General features: G+C 39.5%; 1 protein-coding gene across 3 annotated transcripts in view; it reads right to left on the bottom strand.

Annotated features, from left to right (window-relative positions):
* Positions 1-946: 946 nt before the first annotated feature.
* The window catches only part of MID2 (midline 2), a 103,456-nt gene continuing 89,030 nt past the window's right edge, over positions 947-15,372 (bottom strand). For all 3 annotated transcript variants that reach the window (XM_040265045.1, XM_040265043.1, XM_040265044.1), the window contains 3 exons: positions 9,238-9,399; positions 6,740-6,947; positions 947-5,910 (listed from right to left, as the gene is read on the bottom strand). In XM_040265045.1, the coding sequence (XP_040120979.1) occupies positions 5,508-5,910; positions 6,740-6,947; positions 9,238-9,399 (773 nt within the window). In that variant the 3' untranslated portion in view covers positions 947-5,507. The remainder of the gene's footprint in view (positions 5,911-6,739; positions 6,948-9,237; positions 9,400-15,372) is intronic.

Raw genomic sequence — 15,372 nt, 5'->3', positions numbered from 1 at the left:
GATAGATGCCTGAGAGGTGGTGTGGAATTCACCTAAAACAAAATTCACGATATAGGATGTGGCCCATTTGTCACTCTGCTTATCGGGTTCTAATTCCATTCAACCAGCACTTACTAAGTATCTCCTATGTATAAGTCTGGTAAGAGCTTCCACTCTCACCTACCACTAGTAACTCTTAATTCATAGATCAATCATTATTTGGGAAGAATTACTGAGTTGGATGGGCTTCCCAGGTGGTACTAGTGGTAAAGAACCCGCCTGCCAATACAGGAGACATGAGAAACACGGATTCAATCCCCAGGTCAGGAAGATCACCCCTAGAGGTGGGCAACCCACTCCAATATTCTTGCCTGGAGAATCCCATGGACACGGGAGCCTGGTGTGCTACAGTCCATAGGGTGGCAAAGAGACACGACGGAAGCAACCCACACTGCTACCCCAGCTCTGGGAGATCTCCTAACTCTCCCAGGCTCCTCCTACAGGCCAGGTGTTGACTCACATCTGGCCCTATCCTGACTTTAACCACTAGATTCCAATCCTGGAGAAAGGAAAGGCTACCCACTACAGTATTCTGACCTGGAAACTTCCATGGATACAGTCCATGGGGTCACAAAGAGTTGGACACTACTGAGTGACTTTCACTTTCCAGCACTGGGGTTTTCTTTGTTCCCTAATTCCCACCTTCTGGCCCAACCACTGAAACATGAACGTGCCATGTTTTCTTGGGCCTTATACCTTCATCTCTTTAGTCTTTCTGACTGTATCCCGCTCCTGAAACCAAAGTCTTCATAATTGGATCTCTATATCCAGATGTTCCAGATCCTCCCTGCCTGAATCTTTACCTATTAATATGGTAATCAATTTCCCCTGTCATTTCCAGTAACTCTGGACCTTCTTCCTTTTAATCTTCCCCCAATTCAAACTTCAGTGAGAGACAATCAAGAACTCATGAATACATATATATTTATTTAATTCATAATATAGCATTTTTGGATGGGCTGGGATATTTTAGAGGGATGAGGCTGTTGTAATCCGCAGATGCTCAGGTTTTTGTCACTAGGAGAGACACTATTGGTCCAGAGCTCCCAGGGCAAACAAGCCTGGGATAAAATATTTGATAAAAAATAGTCCAACAATAGTCCAATAAATATTCTAGCCAACAACAACAACATAGCATATGTCTGAAGCTGGCAGACCAGACTGTAGAAGGCAGTTTCACCTGACCTGATGGCAGTCAACTGGCCAACTAGAAATACACAGCCAAGTACAGCCCAATGGCTGTGAGGCTGCAGTTGGCTTCAGGAATTGAAATAAGTGTGGGAGAGGTTCTCATCTGTCAGCCTCACATTCTCCATTCTGTAGAAGAAATGGTATCAAATACTTACGCTTATCAAAAAGTCCATTTGTGGATTGCTCCATCCAGGTAGTCATATATAAATATGTAAACCATGGAAGCTTAGAAAATTCACCTAGTGTATTTTAGCTGAGAAGAACATGGATGTGATTTTGCTGCAATTTGCAAGTCACTGCATCCAGAGTTTACACAATGGAATCACATGATAAAAACACATACAGATGCAGTTACTCTTACATACAAGTAGCCAGAACTCCAATGTGGCATTAAAATTTCTTTCATATCTCAAAACATGTTTAACTTTATTGTTATTTTTGTGCTTTTTTTCAATAAGACAATATAAAAAGTAAAAATAAGCATAAATTGCAGACAAAAGAATAATTTGATAGGAGAAAGGATTGTAGGAGAACAGACTGAGGAGAGCAACAATGAAAACTTATGCAGTCACCTTCCTTGAAGATGTTAAATAAAGGTCTTACTTCCTTTGTCCAACTGGGTTTAGCTAGAGGTAGTCAATGACTTCTCTAAGGTACCTGGAATTGCCAGAATTCTATGAAAGTCCTTAAGTTTACTGAAGTATCTGGGATTCACCACATCCCCACCATTTTTTTGGGGGGAACGTACTTTTCATTATTTGGCTCAGAAACTCCATTGCTTACCCCCAAACCCAGTTTAATTTCCTACTTTATTCAGTAGGCTTAGCTCTGAATGATTTTTGGCAATAACCAAAACATAAACCCACATTCAAAGAACAGAGTTTGAAGAGACTGAAAAATTATTGAAAACAACTGTGCCACATGCTCCAAACAATTCCAAACAATTCCCCAAGATCTTTTGAGGAAGACAATACTCATTTATATGTCTGAGTTCTGGGACATCTGCAAAATAATATCAGTACAGCTCAAATGGAGTAGCCAAGCTTTTCTGCCCAGAAAACAACACCAATATGGATATCAGAGTACAACAGGGAAACTTTGATTATTCATTCATTCATTCATACATTCACGCAATTAACATTAGCCAGGCAACTACTCTGTTCCAGACACTATGTCAGGTGTTAAGAATACCACCACAACAAAAAAGACACAACCCCTGCCCTCAAGGTATTCACAGTCTAGGAGGGAGGATGATTCTTAAATGGCAAACCTTAGTATGCATCAGAATTACGTGGGAGAGCTTGTTAAAGATGCTAAATTCCACTTATGTGCCCAGACATTTTAATTAAGCAGATCTAGGTTGGAGGTCTAATTTAAAAAGAAAATGCTCAGTAAAAAAAAAAAAGATGATAATAATAATAAAAATCAACTGTTTTAACAAACACCAAAAATAATTCTAACAGGTGGTCTGAGGATAACACTATGAAAAACACTGTTATACAATGTGATTATTGCTGAGAAGGGGGCATGGTCAAGGTGCCATGGGAGCTCCCAAGAGGAGAACATAACCCAATCTAGGGGTTCAGGAATTAAATCTATTGTGGCGCAGAAGTAAGGAAAGGTAGTCCAGGCTAGAGTCAAAAGTAGGGTGGAGACAGTGAAGCTTTGTCCCGGGGCACTAAAATATAAAGGCACAAAAAATGAATGGTATCGGAGACTTGAGGTTAACTGAAAGAAAACTGGAACTGGAATGGAGGTGGAGTGTTCTGCATTGATAGCATTTTCACACTATTCCCTTAATTTAAGAACAATTCCTGCTGTTTACTCTGGACATCAAAATAGTTACTAATGTCTCTAGTCCAGGTCCAGAGAACAACTTGTGTAAATAGTTAAGCTTGGCTAGAACAATCCATGTGAGGGGGAAGGTGGCAAAAGATGAAGCTGTGAAAGCAAATAGGGACTTGAAAAGCCAAACTGTAAGTAACTGGGACTTTCTATTGAATGCCAGTGATATGTTTTATGAAGGGGTTGAAATCATCTGTTTTGTTTAAGAATTTGGGCATAGGCCCTAGAGGAGAGAGAGACCCAGAGTTAACTTAGAAATGAAAGACATCCATTTTAAAGCACTGCTACACTATTGGGGCTGAGGCTGAGCAAAGGAGAGTAATATTTGTTGCATACTTAGCAAAATGCCATGCTTCATAGTTAAGTATGCCATACTAATGCCATACTTAACTAAATGCCAGGTGCTGTGCTAAGCAGTTTACATGTGCTATCTTTTTTCATCTTTGCAAACAGCCTTGTGAGGTAGGTATTATTGTACAGAAGAGGAAACAGCGGCTCAAAGAAGTGAAGTACTTGCCCTGGGTCACACAGCTAGTAAATGGCAGAGGAAATAGATTATTTTAATTCAAAGGCTATGATGAACTTTCCCACACAGCAAACTATTTCCCAGCACTGCTGAATCTTACTGAGGTTGCTTGTTTCCTGATTAGCAGTAAGTATGTAGGGTTTTTAAACCCCAAATACTGACTTTGCCACTAGATAGGTAAGTTTGAGCCTGCCATCTGTATCTGAATCAGTCTTGCATTCCTTGTTAGGTATACGAACAATACAAAACTGTTATTTAGTTTTGTATAGATAAAGGGATTTGTATAGTTATTTTGTCTCTCCTGCAGAATACTAAGTCATTTGACAGCAGGAACTGTGGATTATCAGTATGTCAGCTCTAGTGTGGTACCTGGCATCTAATAACTTGTTGAATGAATGAAGGAATGAACGCCCACCAAGGTGGTGGAAAGGAAGAGGGGGAGAAGTTTTGGCATTGTTTCTAGATTCCAATCTGGGGGCTTGTTACAACTACCATGTTGTATGGCAGTAATATTTTCACAACTCCCAAGAAGTAGACTCTTTGAAGCTGACTTAGCTCTTGAAAGGAGAAAGCTCTGGTGCTGACACTCCCAATTACAGAAGAGGAACTGACAGAAGCGTCAACCATAAAGCTTAACTCCCTTCAATGATTGCAATAAGGACTGGGTTGAAGTTTACATCTGCATTGGCCATGAAGGGTTGGCTAAGCAAATGAATAGTGTAAACAAGATCAGGAGAAGAATGATTATTCCACCTTTTTAAGAAAACAGACTATGCTCAGGCATTCTTAAGCACTTCAGAAGTATTTTATCTGAAAATATAAGTCCATTTATATGGAAATAGTTGTTGCATCTACAACACTCCATTCTTACTGAATAAGTAAAGAAAGCAGGTTCCTAAAGAACCTCCATTATGCAACTCTTGTTTTTTTAAGCCTAATTCTAGCAACTGTATGCTACTTGAGACTGGTAAAACTGTCTTTGAAATATTCTGTGACAGAATTTTTAACAGTTCAGACAAACTTTCTCCATTAGGTAGCACCAATGAAAGTGTGCTACACATAACACAACTACCTGGATCAATTTTCTATCCAGCAAGAGCATCTCTTGTGCAGTTTTGTCTCCCTATGGCTCCTAATCCAGTCTAGAGCTCTTTCCACCATCTATGTCACTATTGCATGTGCATGTGTGTGAGCAGAGGGAGGAATGAAGGGATGAGTGGAGGGAGGGGAGAAATGATTTGATGTTCCCTTTAGGGGACAAAAATGGGTGGTATAATTTATTTTCCCTTCCAGTATATTTCTCACTCAAATGAGTAAATTAAAAAGTTAATTATGTATATATAATTATAAAATGAATATATAATATATATTATTTATTCATTTTATATATATATTATATATACACATACATGTTTTCTTTATAATAAATCCTTGATTGTAGGTTTTCATAAAAAGCTACATATAATATGGGATCATTTGACATTTCAAAATTCTACTTGGCCAAATCAGCCAGTACTAGAAAGGCTGACACATCCCTGCTTTCTGGCTGGCTAGCCCCTTGTTCAGAGCACCTTTATACATTTTTTACCTAGAATTCCTTCTAATATCATTTATACTCCTAAATCACTGGGAATTTTGAATTCTTCAATGACAAGAGAAGAATTCTCCAAATTTGTTCTCCAATGGCTTGAACCCAGGCTACTCATCATTTGTTCTGAAAAACTCAATACATTAATTCAAATATAAGCTTTAATGCACAAAAATTAAATCTATTATATCTAGTTCTTTTGGATATTTCAAATGAACTTCATTTTTGTATCGTGTATATTGGACACTAACTGAGGTTTAGGAAGGGAAGCACTGCTGAACTGGAGAGCCAGTGAATTATTACATGCTCTCTTGAAACTTAATGGCACGCTTTCATCCCAGAAACATAAGGGGATTCTTGAGGCCTGCAGTTGCATTCCTGCCGCTCAGGGTAATCAATAAAATCTGGGGCAGGCAAGCCAGACAGGATCATTAGGGATTTGTTCCAGATTGTGAATGTTGGACAAACGGGAAGAATGAAGGTCACATCAAAAGTATGAAGATGGAGAGAGTTAGCTGGGTCATAGAAAGACAGCATGTTGTTGTCATAATCCAGAAGGACACCCAGGCGCTTCAACTGTGGAGGCACGTCCACCAGCATTTCCTTGTTGTTATGTCTCACTACGAAGTTACTATTGCATCGCGAGAAGACCCATGAGGAGGCGTTCTTGCCAATCCATTCATTCTTGGGAGCTGATTTGTAGGCAATGCCAACTGCATACCTGTGAGACAATGGAAAGGAGATCACATCTATTCATGATCTGAGTTATGTTAGACACCATTGGGCTTCCCTGTGGCTCAGATGGTAAAGAATCTGCCTGCAATGCAGGAGACCTGGGTTGGGAAGATCCCCTGGAGGAGGAAATGGGAACCTATTCCAGTATTCTTGCCTGGAGAAGCCCATGGACAGAAGAGCCTGGCAGGCTACAGTGCATGGGGTCACAAAGAGTTGGACATGACTGAGCAACTAAGCACAACACAGCACAGACATCATACAGGACATCTAAGCAATAGAATACATGTTCCTTCCTTAAATAGTTTACATTTAGATCCATAACAATGATAGCACTAGAGCTTTAAAAAAAGTTACCAATTAGAGTGCTGTAATTTTCAACTCCTAGCTCTATATTTTCCATGATTTGATTTTTTAAAATTTTTAACAGTATGATTTTATGTTTTATTTATTTATTTTTTTACTTTACAATATTGTATTGGTCTTGCCATACATCAACATGAATCTGCCACGGGTGTACATGAGTTCCCAATCCTGAACCCCCCTCCCACCTCCCTCCCCATCCCATCCCTCTGGGTCATCCCAGTGCACCAGCCCCAAGCATCCTGTATCATGCATCAAAACTGGACTGGCAATTAGTGAGATGATTTGGGAGAATGGCATACATGATTTGATTTTTAAGAAACTGGAACATTTTTCTAAGAGTGGTTTCTATCGCTTGCCTTTTAACCTTGACTTACTGGTATTATATTTATACTATCAAACTGAATCTCCCAGGAACCTAACAACAGGGGGAAAGAAAAGTTGGATCCACTCACCATGTGGAGGACCCCATGACCACCTCCCAGTAGTGGCAACCGCTGTCAATGAATATATTTCCTGCTGCCCCATAGCACCCAGTGCCACTAAACCTCTCTGGGGTATGGCTCTTCTTCAGAGAGCTTTCTTCCTTCTCCATCTGCAATCCATCATTGGAAATTTTCAACTTCTTGTGAGTCATTTTGGGATCCAGTTTAAAGGGTTGGCCTGAAAAATAAAGTAGAAAAAAAAAAAAAAGAAAATGCATGAGAAAGTATGTAAGAATTCTCTCCTGGTTCTGCAGGACCATCACTATCAGAGGAACCTTGACATAATGATCATTCTTGAGTCAGTGAAAGCTGACTGGTGCTTGGATTATATAAAAGAAGCAGGACAGAAGCCACTGTTTTCAAAAAATAAAAATAAGCTGTCCCCCCTTCATAGACTATCAAGTTAAAAGGGGCTCTCAAGGTCTCCTATTCTCAAATAACTTTTGTGCTTTGCTTTATTTCAGTGGATGGTTTGGGATTTGAGTAGATTTTAGGGGAAGGAGTATTTCAGGTAAGGCAAAGTGAGGGGATAGATGAGATAATTGCTGCTTGGTGGCAGAACAAAAAACCTGAAAATAACTCAACTACAGGACAAATTGTTTTGCCTTCTAATTTAGTTCAGTTCAGTTCAGTCGCTCAGTTGTGTCCGACTCTTTGCGACCCCATGAATCACAGCACGCCAGGCCTCCCTGTCCATCACCAACTCCCGGAGTTCACTCAGACTCACGTCCATCAAGTCCGTGATGCCATCCAGCCATCTCATCCTCTGTCATCCCCTTCTCCTCCTGCCCCCAATCCCTCCCAGCATCAGAGTATTTTCCAATGAGTCAACTCTTTGCATGAGGTGGCCAAAGTACTGGAGCTTCAGCTTTAGCATCATTCCTTCCAAAGCAATCCCAGGGTTGATCTCCTTCAGAATGGACTGGTTGGATCTCCTTGCAGTCCAAGGGACTCTCCAGAGTCTTCTCCAAAACCACACTTCAAAAGCATCAATTAATTCTTTGGCGTTCAGCTTTCTTCACAGTCCAGCTCTCACATCCATACATGACCACTGGAAAAAGCATGGCCTTGACTAGATGGACCTTTGTTGGCAAAGTAATGTCTCTGCTTGTGAATATGCTATCTAGGTTGTTCATAACTTTTCTTCCAAAGAGTAAGCATCTTTATAACATCTAATAGGTCACTTTGTTAGAGTGATTATTGCATAATCAATAATTAGAGAAAATATCTGTTGTGTAGGATCATTCCCAACAAAGAATTCCTTAAAGTCATATGACAAAGCAGTTAGTTACTAGGAGCCAACAGCTGGGTATGGCAAGAGCTGTATAATACAAAACATGTCTGACAGACACTGTTGGTCAATGTAACACCCACCCACTACTTTTCTTTCTCTTACCTGCTTTTACTATAGAGGCAAGAAAAGCTAAATACTCAAGCTCCTAGCCTACCTTGCTGCTAGGGGTGACTAAGAAGATGGAAGCAGAAGTCAGATGGGGTCGGGGAAACTTCTGAGAAAATGCCTACATTCTTGGTAAAAGGGATAGTCATTGAATGTACCAGTGTTTTCCCCCTTCTTTCTATCTTGAAAAGAAATCTGTCATCTGGAGGCTGCAGTGGGCAGGTTGGGACCATGTAGCAATAAGCCAACACACAAAGGGAGGAGGAGTCTTGGTCTTTTATGACATGCACCAGCCCTGAACTGCCTACCTTTGAGCTTCTCGCTATATGAAAGAGAAAAAAAAATACTATTTGTTTCAGCTGCTCACAAATAATATTTGTCAAGCTAAATTAGATAGATTTTCCTGTCAAAAAGCATTCCTAACACATTTGGCTTCTCTGAAGGAGAATTTTACCAGATTATTACAAACAGTACTCTTTTACTCAGTTGCACCCCAAGTACGAAGGCAGAATGCAGAGAAAAATCTTCACTGGACTTTCCTGGTGGGCCAGTGATTAAGAATCTGCCTGCCATGGCAGGGGACATGGGTTTGATCTTTGGTCTGGGAAGATTCCACATACCATGGGGCAACTAAGCCCACGAGCCACAACTACTTACTGAGCCTGCATGTTGCAACTAGTGAAGTCCATGCGCCTGGAGCCTGTACTCTGCAACCAGAGAAGCCACTATGATGAGAAGCCCATGCATGTCAACTAGAGAGTAGCCCCAGCTTGCCACAACTAGAGAAAGCCCACATGCAGCAATGAAAACCCAGCACAGTCAAAAACAAACAAAAAAATCTGTTCACTAACATCCTCCCAAGCTGTTTTCTGTATATCTCTGTGTCCACATACCTCCCAGGGGCACAAACAACCCCCCTGGCCCAAAGCACAGACTCCAACGACAAAGCTTCTCTACTTGGTGCCTCTGCCCTCTTACACTGCTGTAGGAGGTGCCAGTGTCAGGCTAAAAGTAGTGGCTGCTTAGGAGGGCAAAGCTGCTCTCTCCTTTTGCGATCACCACAACGTACTGTTTGTTTTGAGTCGGGTAGGTTCACTGTTCCGGCTGCCTGCTTGGTTTATGGCTTTAACAATGAAGATGTAGCGTGTTCCACTCTGCAGCCCATGGACTGTGTAATGGTTCTGTTTGATGTTGGGCACAATCATCCAGCTATCCACAGAATTATACAGGCCTGTAATGTAGGGAAAGCAAGGATGTTAATGTAAAAAAGGCAGGATGAGAAACACACTGAGTATTCATCACAAGCCCCCCAAAGCAAATTTCATTTTGTTTTGAGTCATGGAAGACATAGGGAGATGAATCCCCTCTGCTTCTTTTCTTCCATGGAGCTAAGCTTATGCCAGGCTCCTTGCCTCTGGTAATTGAATGTAACCACTAGTGAAAAGTTACTTCAATTTTCTGCCAAAGAATACAGGGAAAACTTCTACACAAAATCACAGAATCATGTCTTTCATAGCATCTCTAGATCTTTACCCCAAAGGTTCAGTCCTCTGAGATCTGAGTCTGACCCTCGGATGGGTAGAGCAGAACAGAATGACAAGGAATCTCAGAGCCAAAAGGCCAACTAGACACCGTATTTCTCTCATTTTACAAATAGGAAACTAAGAGAGAAGGAAAGTGACTTGCCCAAGGCCACAGAGAGCTGAGAGTGGCACTGAGAGCAGAACCCTGGTCTCTTTAACCTAGTCCAGTGTTCTCTCCACTGCATTGCTCCACAATTCATGGAGCAAACAATGTTCCTTTGTCATTGCAAGGTAGCAAAGCTTTCAAGGCTTATGATTCAGCTCTCCCACACCATCCTCACCCTTGCTTCTAATCTTGGTGGGCTCCAAGGTGTCAAAGGGAAGCCAAGGAGATGACACGATAGTCAAAGTAAAATAGCATCTCCTTACTTAACACTACTTATTTTACCCCTCCCTGTTTCTGATTCCAATACTCATTTGAAGTTGGGCAGTCCAGGAACACGTTTGTTGTCTGGAACCTTCTTCCCTCCCAAGTAGGGAAAGGGACAAGAGATCTAGGTTTCTGCTTTTGAAACTCTTTAGACCATAAACATTGACTTAAACAGAGAAAAATATACATAATTAAAAACATGTATTTAGCTAAATTTTGATAAAAGAGGGATCGACATTCCAGTCTGTGAATTTACACTTATCTCTTCTGTTATCTGCTTTTCACTTTAACACTTTTTAACCATAATTCTACCAGAGAATGGAAAAGAAAGGGCAGGGAAAATGACTGGTGGATTTAGTTATTTCTATGCAGCTTTAGTAAAGATTAAAAATGAAATAATAATAACCGATTTGAGAAAGATATGATCAGGAAGGTTTTGTAATTAATTTGGGGGGAGGTAGAAGTCTAAATTAAAACTAGAAAAAGAAGCATAATGGAGTAGAAACAGATATGCTATAGAAAGAAAATAATTGGTGGCAGTGTTCACTGATTCTCATGAAATGACAATAAGGATGGGGGCCAGAAAAAAAATGTTGGAGGGCTTGACTACCAATGTATCAATGCACAGTATGAGTCATAAACTACATATTAAATTTTAACAGTAGGAGGGAAACATATGATCTTTCAGTTATACTTCTAACAATACAAAACAAAAAATCAAAAGAGAAAAAAATCTTCACAATGAAGTATTATGCACCTATGAAAAAAAGAAGGTGGGAGATTTCTATGAACTGATAATGGAATGATTTCCAAGATATACCACTAATTTTAAAAAGAAAATTGCAAAAGAGTATAAGTAGTATGCTACCTTTTTCATGCAAGAAAGAAAGGCAAATTAGAAAACCTACATTATTTGCTTAGATTTAGAAAGCAATAATAACAACAAGAAAGAAAAACCAGAAAATAATGAAGCTGGTTACATACAAGGGATGAGGGTAGGGGAAGAGGATTAAAAGAATACAAGAGAGAATGACACTTCTCTGAGTATACCTTTTTTTTTCCCTTTCAGAAATAATGTTTTAGAAATTTAAAACATTTAAATGACACCAATATGAATGGTAAGAGTGGGGTCTAAAACTGAAAACAAACAAACCAAATGAAGCCACCTGCATTTCAAATGTCAACAATCACAGAAAAGGGCAAGAAGAGAACTGTCAATAGATGCTCCAGTATTGTTTGTTTTTGTAGTGGTATGGACAACGCCATTCTGAAACTATTTCAGATATGCTATGGGACTGAGCAAATGAGTATATGTGTTGATGCTGTTGGGGGCCAGGGTTCTCACTGTGGAAGCAGGAACATCCAAGTATGAAATGGGGGGTGGCAAGAAAGAACCTGTGGGGATGGGCTGGAGATATTGGTACAAACTCATTATTTCTAAAATGTGTATGTGCATACATGTGTGCACATATGTTAAGTATGTGGGTACATATATTATGTGTGAATATGTATATGTACATGGGTGTATTGTGGGTGTATTTTTCTAGTACCCAGGTCTTGGTCTCTAACAACATCCTGCCACGAAAAGGGACCAGGGTTCCTTGGAAAAATGGCTGATTTTAAGGCTGGAGCAGGGTATGATCTAAAATGAGCCAATAACCTTTGTCATGTTGCAAAGTAAGGAAGTGCTCGAGAAAATGATGGGAGAATATAAGGACTCAGGAGTCAGCTTAAAAAGCTCCAACTGGCTAAATTTGGGCAATCTGAGCACCAAAATAAGTAAGGGCAGTAAAGAATTAGAAACGAATGAAAAAAATAGAATTCATGAGTCCATACTGAGAAGTAAAAATATAAAAAAATGAAGGATGAGACTTTTGCTTACAGTAGAATGCAGAGTGGCAACTTGTAAATGTGGGATGAGATGCTCACTTGGAATAATCATTATTTTGCCATCATCAGAGTAAAGTTTGGATCAGGTGAGAATTCTTGATTGATGCTAAAAGAGGGATGGAAGTAGGATGGATTTGATGAGGAAGCAGGATATTGTTACGGCCTTAAAGTATCACTGCACAGATTGATTACTAGTTGCAAAAGGAAAACTAGTAACTATGCAGAGAAGAAATCAGATAGCACCTTTGATCAGGTGATCAAAATCAGCATCACCAGTGAAGGGCATGTACACATTGTCTCCTGATGTGATATCCTAAGGAGAACACATCACTTATGTGATGGAAGCCAAAAATGCATAATCTGAATATAATCATGAGGAAACATCAGACAAACTCAAGGAACAGCATAATAAACAAAAGGGCACTTTAGGACTCTGTGGGAGAGGGAGAGGGTGGGATGATTTGGGAGAATGGAATTGAAACATGTATAATATCATATATGAAATGAATCACCAGTCCAAGTTTGATGCATGATACTGGATGTTTGGGGCTGGTGCACTGGGATGACCCAGAGGGATGGTACAGGGAGGGAGGTGGGAGGGGGGTTCAGGATGGGGAACACGTGTACACCCGTGGCGGATTCATGTTGATGTATGGCAAAACCAATACAATATTGTAAAGTAATTAACCTCCAATTAAAATAAATAAATTTATATTAAAAAAAGAATAACAATGTCATTAAAGACAAAGAAAGGCTGAAGAAATGCTCCAAATTAAAGGATGCTACAAATATGACAATTAAGTCCAGTACCTGATTCTAGACTCTATAGGACAATATCGAGTTCTATATGTCATAAAATATATTATTGGGTCAATGGTGAAGACTGGAATATGAATGGTGGATTAGTTAAAAGCACTGCATCAACGTCATATCTGTTAAAGTTAATAACTATACTGTGGATACTTAAGAGAATTTCTTTATTCTTAGGAAACATATACTGAAGAATTTAGGAGTGAAAAGCCATGATGTATGTAATTTACTCTTAAATGGTTCATAAAAAAACATAATAATAGAGAATGTTAGCAAATGAAAAAGGAAATGGGACAGAATATTAACAATACGTGAATCTGGGTGAAGAGTATATGGGTGTTCTTTGCGCTAGTCTTGCACACTTTTCAGTAATTTTGAAATCATTTCTAAATTTTAAAAAGGTAAAGATATGATCCTCTGGGTATCACTGAGACTTAGTGAGATGGAATTTATCACTTATTTATGGTAATGGAAGTATACACCTTGTTCAAAAGGAAAAGACCACAATATGGAAATCCACGAACCTGAGTGTAAATGGGCATAGAGAGCATTTGTGTGAGAACAAGACTGAGGGGAAACAGAAGTTAATCTTTGTGACAGTATGTTACAGACCACCTGGCCGCCAGAAGTTATAGCCAGTTGCTTTTATAATACAAAATGCAAAATTGAAACAGAGGAAAGAAACACAGTAATGGGGAAGACCACTATCCAAACATCTGTTGGAATTTTCATTCAGCCAACAGCAGCATCTGAAACACTATTGGCCTATGACCATTTCAAATCTTACATAAAGTGGGAAGAAAGTTCAAAATAAAGAAGAAAAGCTGAAAAAAATAAAGAGAACTATTTCCCCAGACAAAATTCTAACCAACAAGGAAGAAACTTCTGGTTAAAGAAAATGTGGAGTTTTACTATTTTAAAATTCTTCATATAAGTGGTATCATGTAGTATTTGTCCTTCTGTGTCTGGCTTATTTCACTTAGCACAATGCCCTCCAGGTTCATCCATGGTATTGCATGTGGCAGGATTTCCTTCTTTTTAAAGGCTTAATAATATTCCATTTTATGTATATACCACATTTTCTTTATCCATTCATCTATTGATGGACAACTTTTTATATGTCAATCACACCTCAATAAAGTGGTTTTTAAAAGAGAAAATGTAGGAAAACCTTAAGGGAAAGTAGCTCTCACAAACAGAGTTCAGTCAACAGTGGCAGGCCAGACTAGCAGGTAGGACTGGAATCTTCATGAATATTTATTCTGAGTAAAATAGTTTTAATTTATCTGCCCATTGCAATTCAAAATTTTGCTTCAGGGTTCTGCCTTTGTCCCTGTCTTATTCCACTTTTCTATCAATGATCAAAGGAGGAAGACACAGAAGGCAGGCTGGGAGGGAAGGTAAATATATCGGGAGGCAGGAACTACCCCCCACCAAATTTGGTTGGCTGGGTAAGGAGTCAGAACTAATCAGATAAAAATGTCCCTAGGAATAAATTCAAGATGTTGTATTTCAGTGTAAACACTCAAATGTATAGGAATGGGACTTGAAGTGCCTAGGGATTTCAGCTTACTATATGTTCAGTCAACACAATAGTCAATGTGGCTACTGGAAAAAAGGTATAGGGTAAGGGGATATCAGCTAATACACAAAAGTAATAATTCAACTATCCTCCATGGACTAGGACTAATTGGTAGCTAGTTTAATTCAAGGGGCATTAAGCTTGAAGTTTGAAAAGCTTGGGTTCAAATCATGATTCCCTCAGTTTGTAGCTCTGTGACCTTGGACAACTCATTCAACTTGAGCCTCGATTTCTATGTCTATAATTTTATAATTATAAAATAATTAATATCATCTATTTCATAAGGCTAAGGAAGAAGTCATGAGGACCAAATGAGATAACATATATGGGAATGTCTGTAAATGGAAACACATACATATGTAAATTATTATTATTATTCACTAGGAGGAAGTCTTGGGGCTTTTATAAGGAAGCACTGACAATTATTTATAGCCGCACAACTGAATGGGCTACTTCACTAGAATTTGGCTATCCATTACTGGAAATGTTTGAGCAGAGACAGAACAACCACCTACAAGGTATCTGGTAGAAGGGAAGAAGATTTGACTAGATGACTTCTTAGGTCCCTTCCAATTCTAAAATGCTATGATCCTATCACTATTAAGAATTATCCTTTAAGCTTTTCTTTACAAAGGACTATCTATCCTTGAAAACAGAGGTAACAGCCTTTTGATCTTTGTCACTTCTTAGACTTTTTCTTAACTCCCAGGAGACCACTGCTCTCCCCATATCAGGAAAGAAAAGCATAGTTACTGGCTTTAAGACTTTCCAGAGCAGGAGAGGCCACTGTAAACACGTGTGTTGGGGAGGCCTTAGCATTTTGCAGCTTCACAACCTGAACAAACACCCAGGAACGCAGCTACCAGGGCCAAGTGGCTTAGATTGGAGCTGCACGAGGCAAGTGTTTTTTTTAGAGTTGGATCCCAAATGTCCTCTCACCTCCCCACCCCGCCATGTGGCCCTAAATTG

Source organism: Oryx dammah, unplaced genomic scaffold (genome assembly GCF_014754425.2).
Source record: "Oryx dammah isolate SB20612 unplaced genomic scaffold, SCBI_Odam_1.1 HiC_scaffold_23, whole genome shotgun sequence".
NCBI classification, from domain to species: domain Eukaryota; kingdom Metazoa; phylum Chordata; class Mammalia; order Artiodactyla; family Bovidae; genus Oryx; species Oryx dammah.
This window is presented reverse-complemented; position numbering and strand designations above follow the sequence as displayed.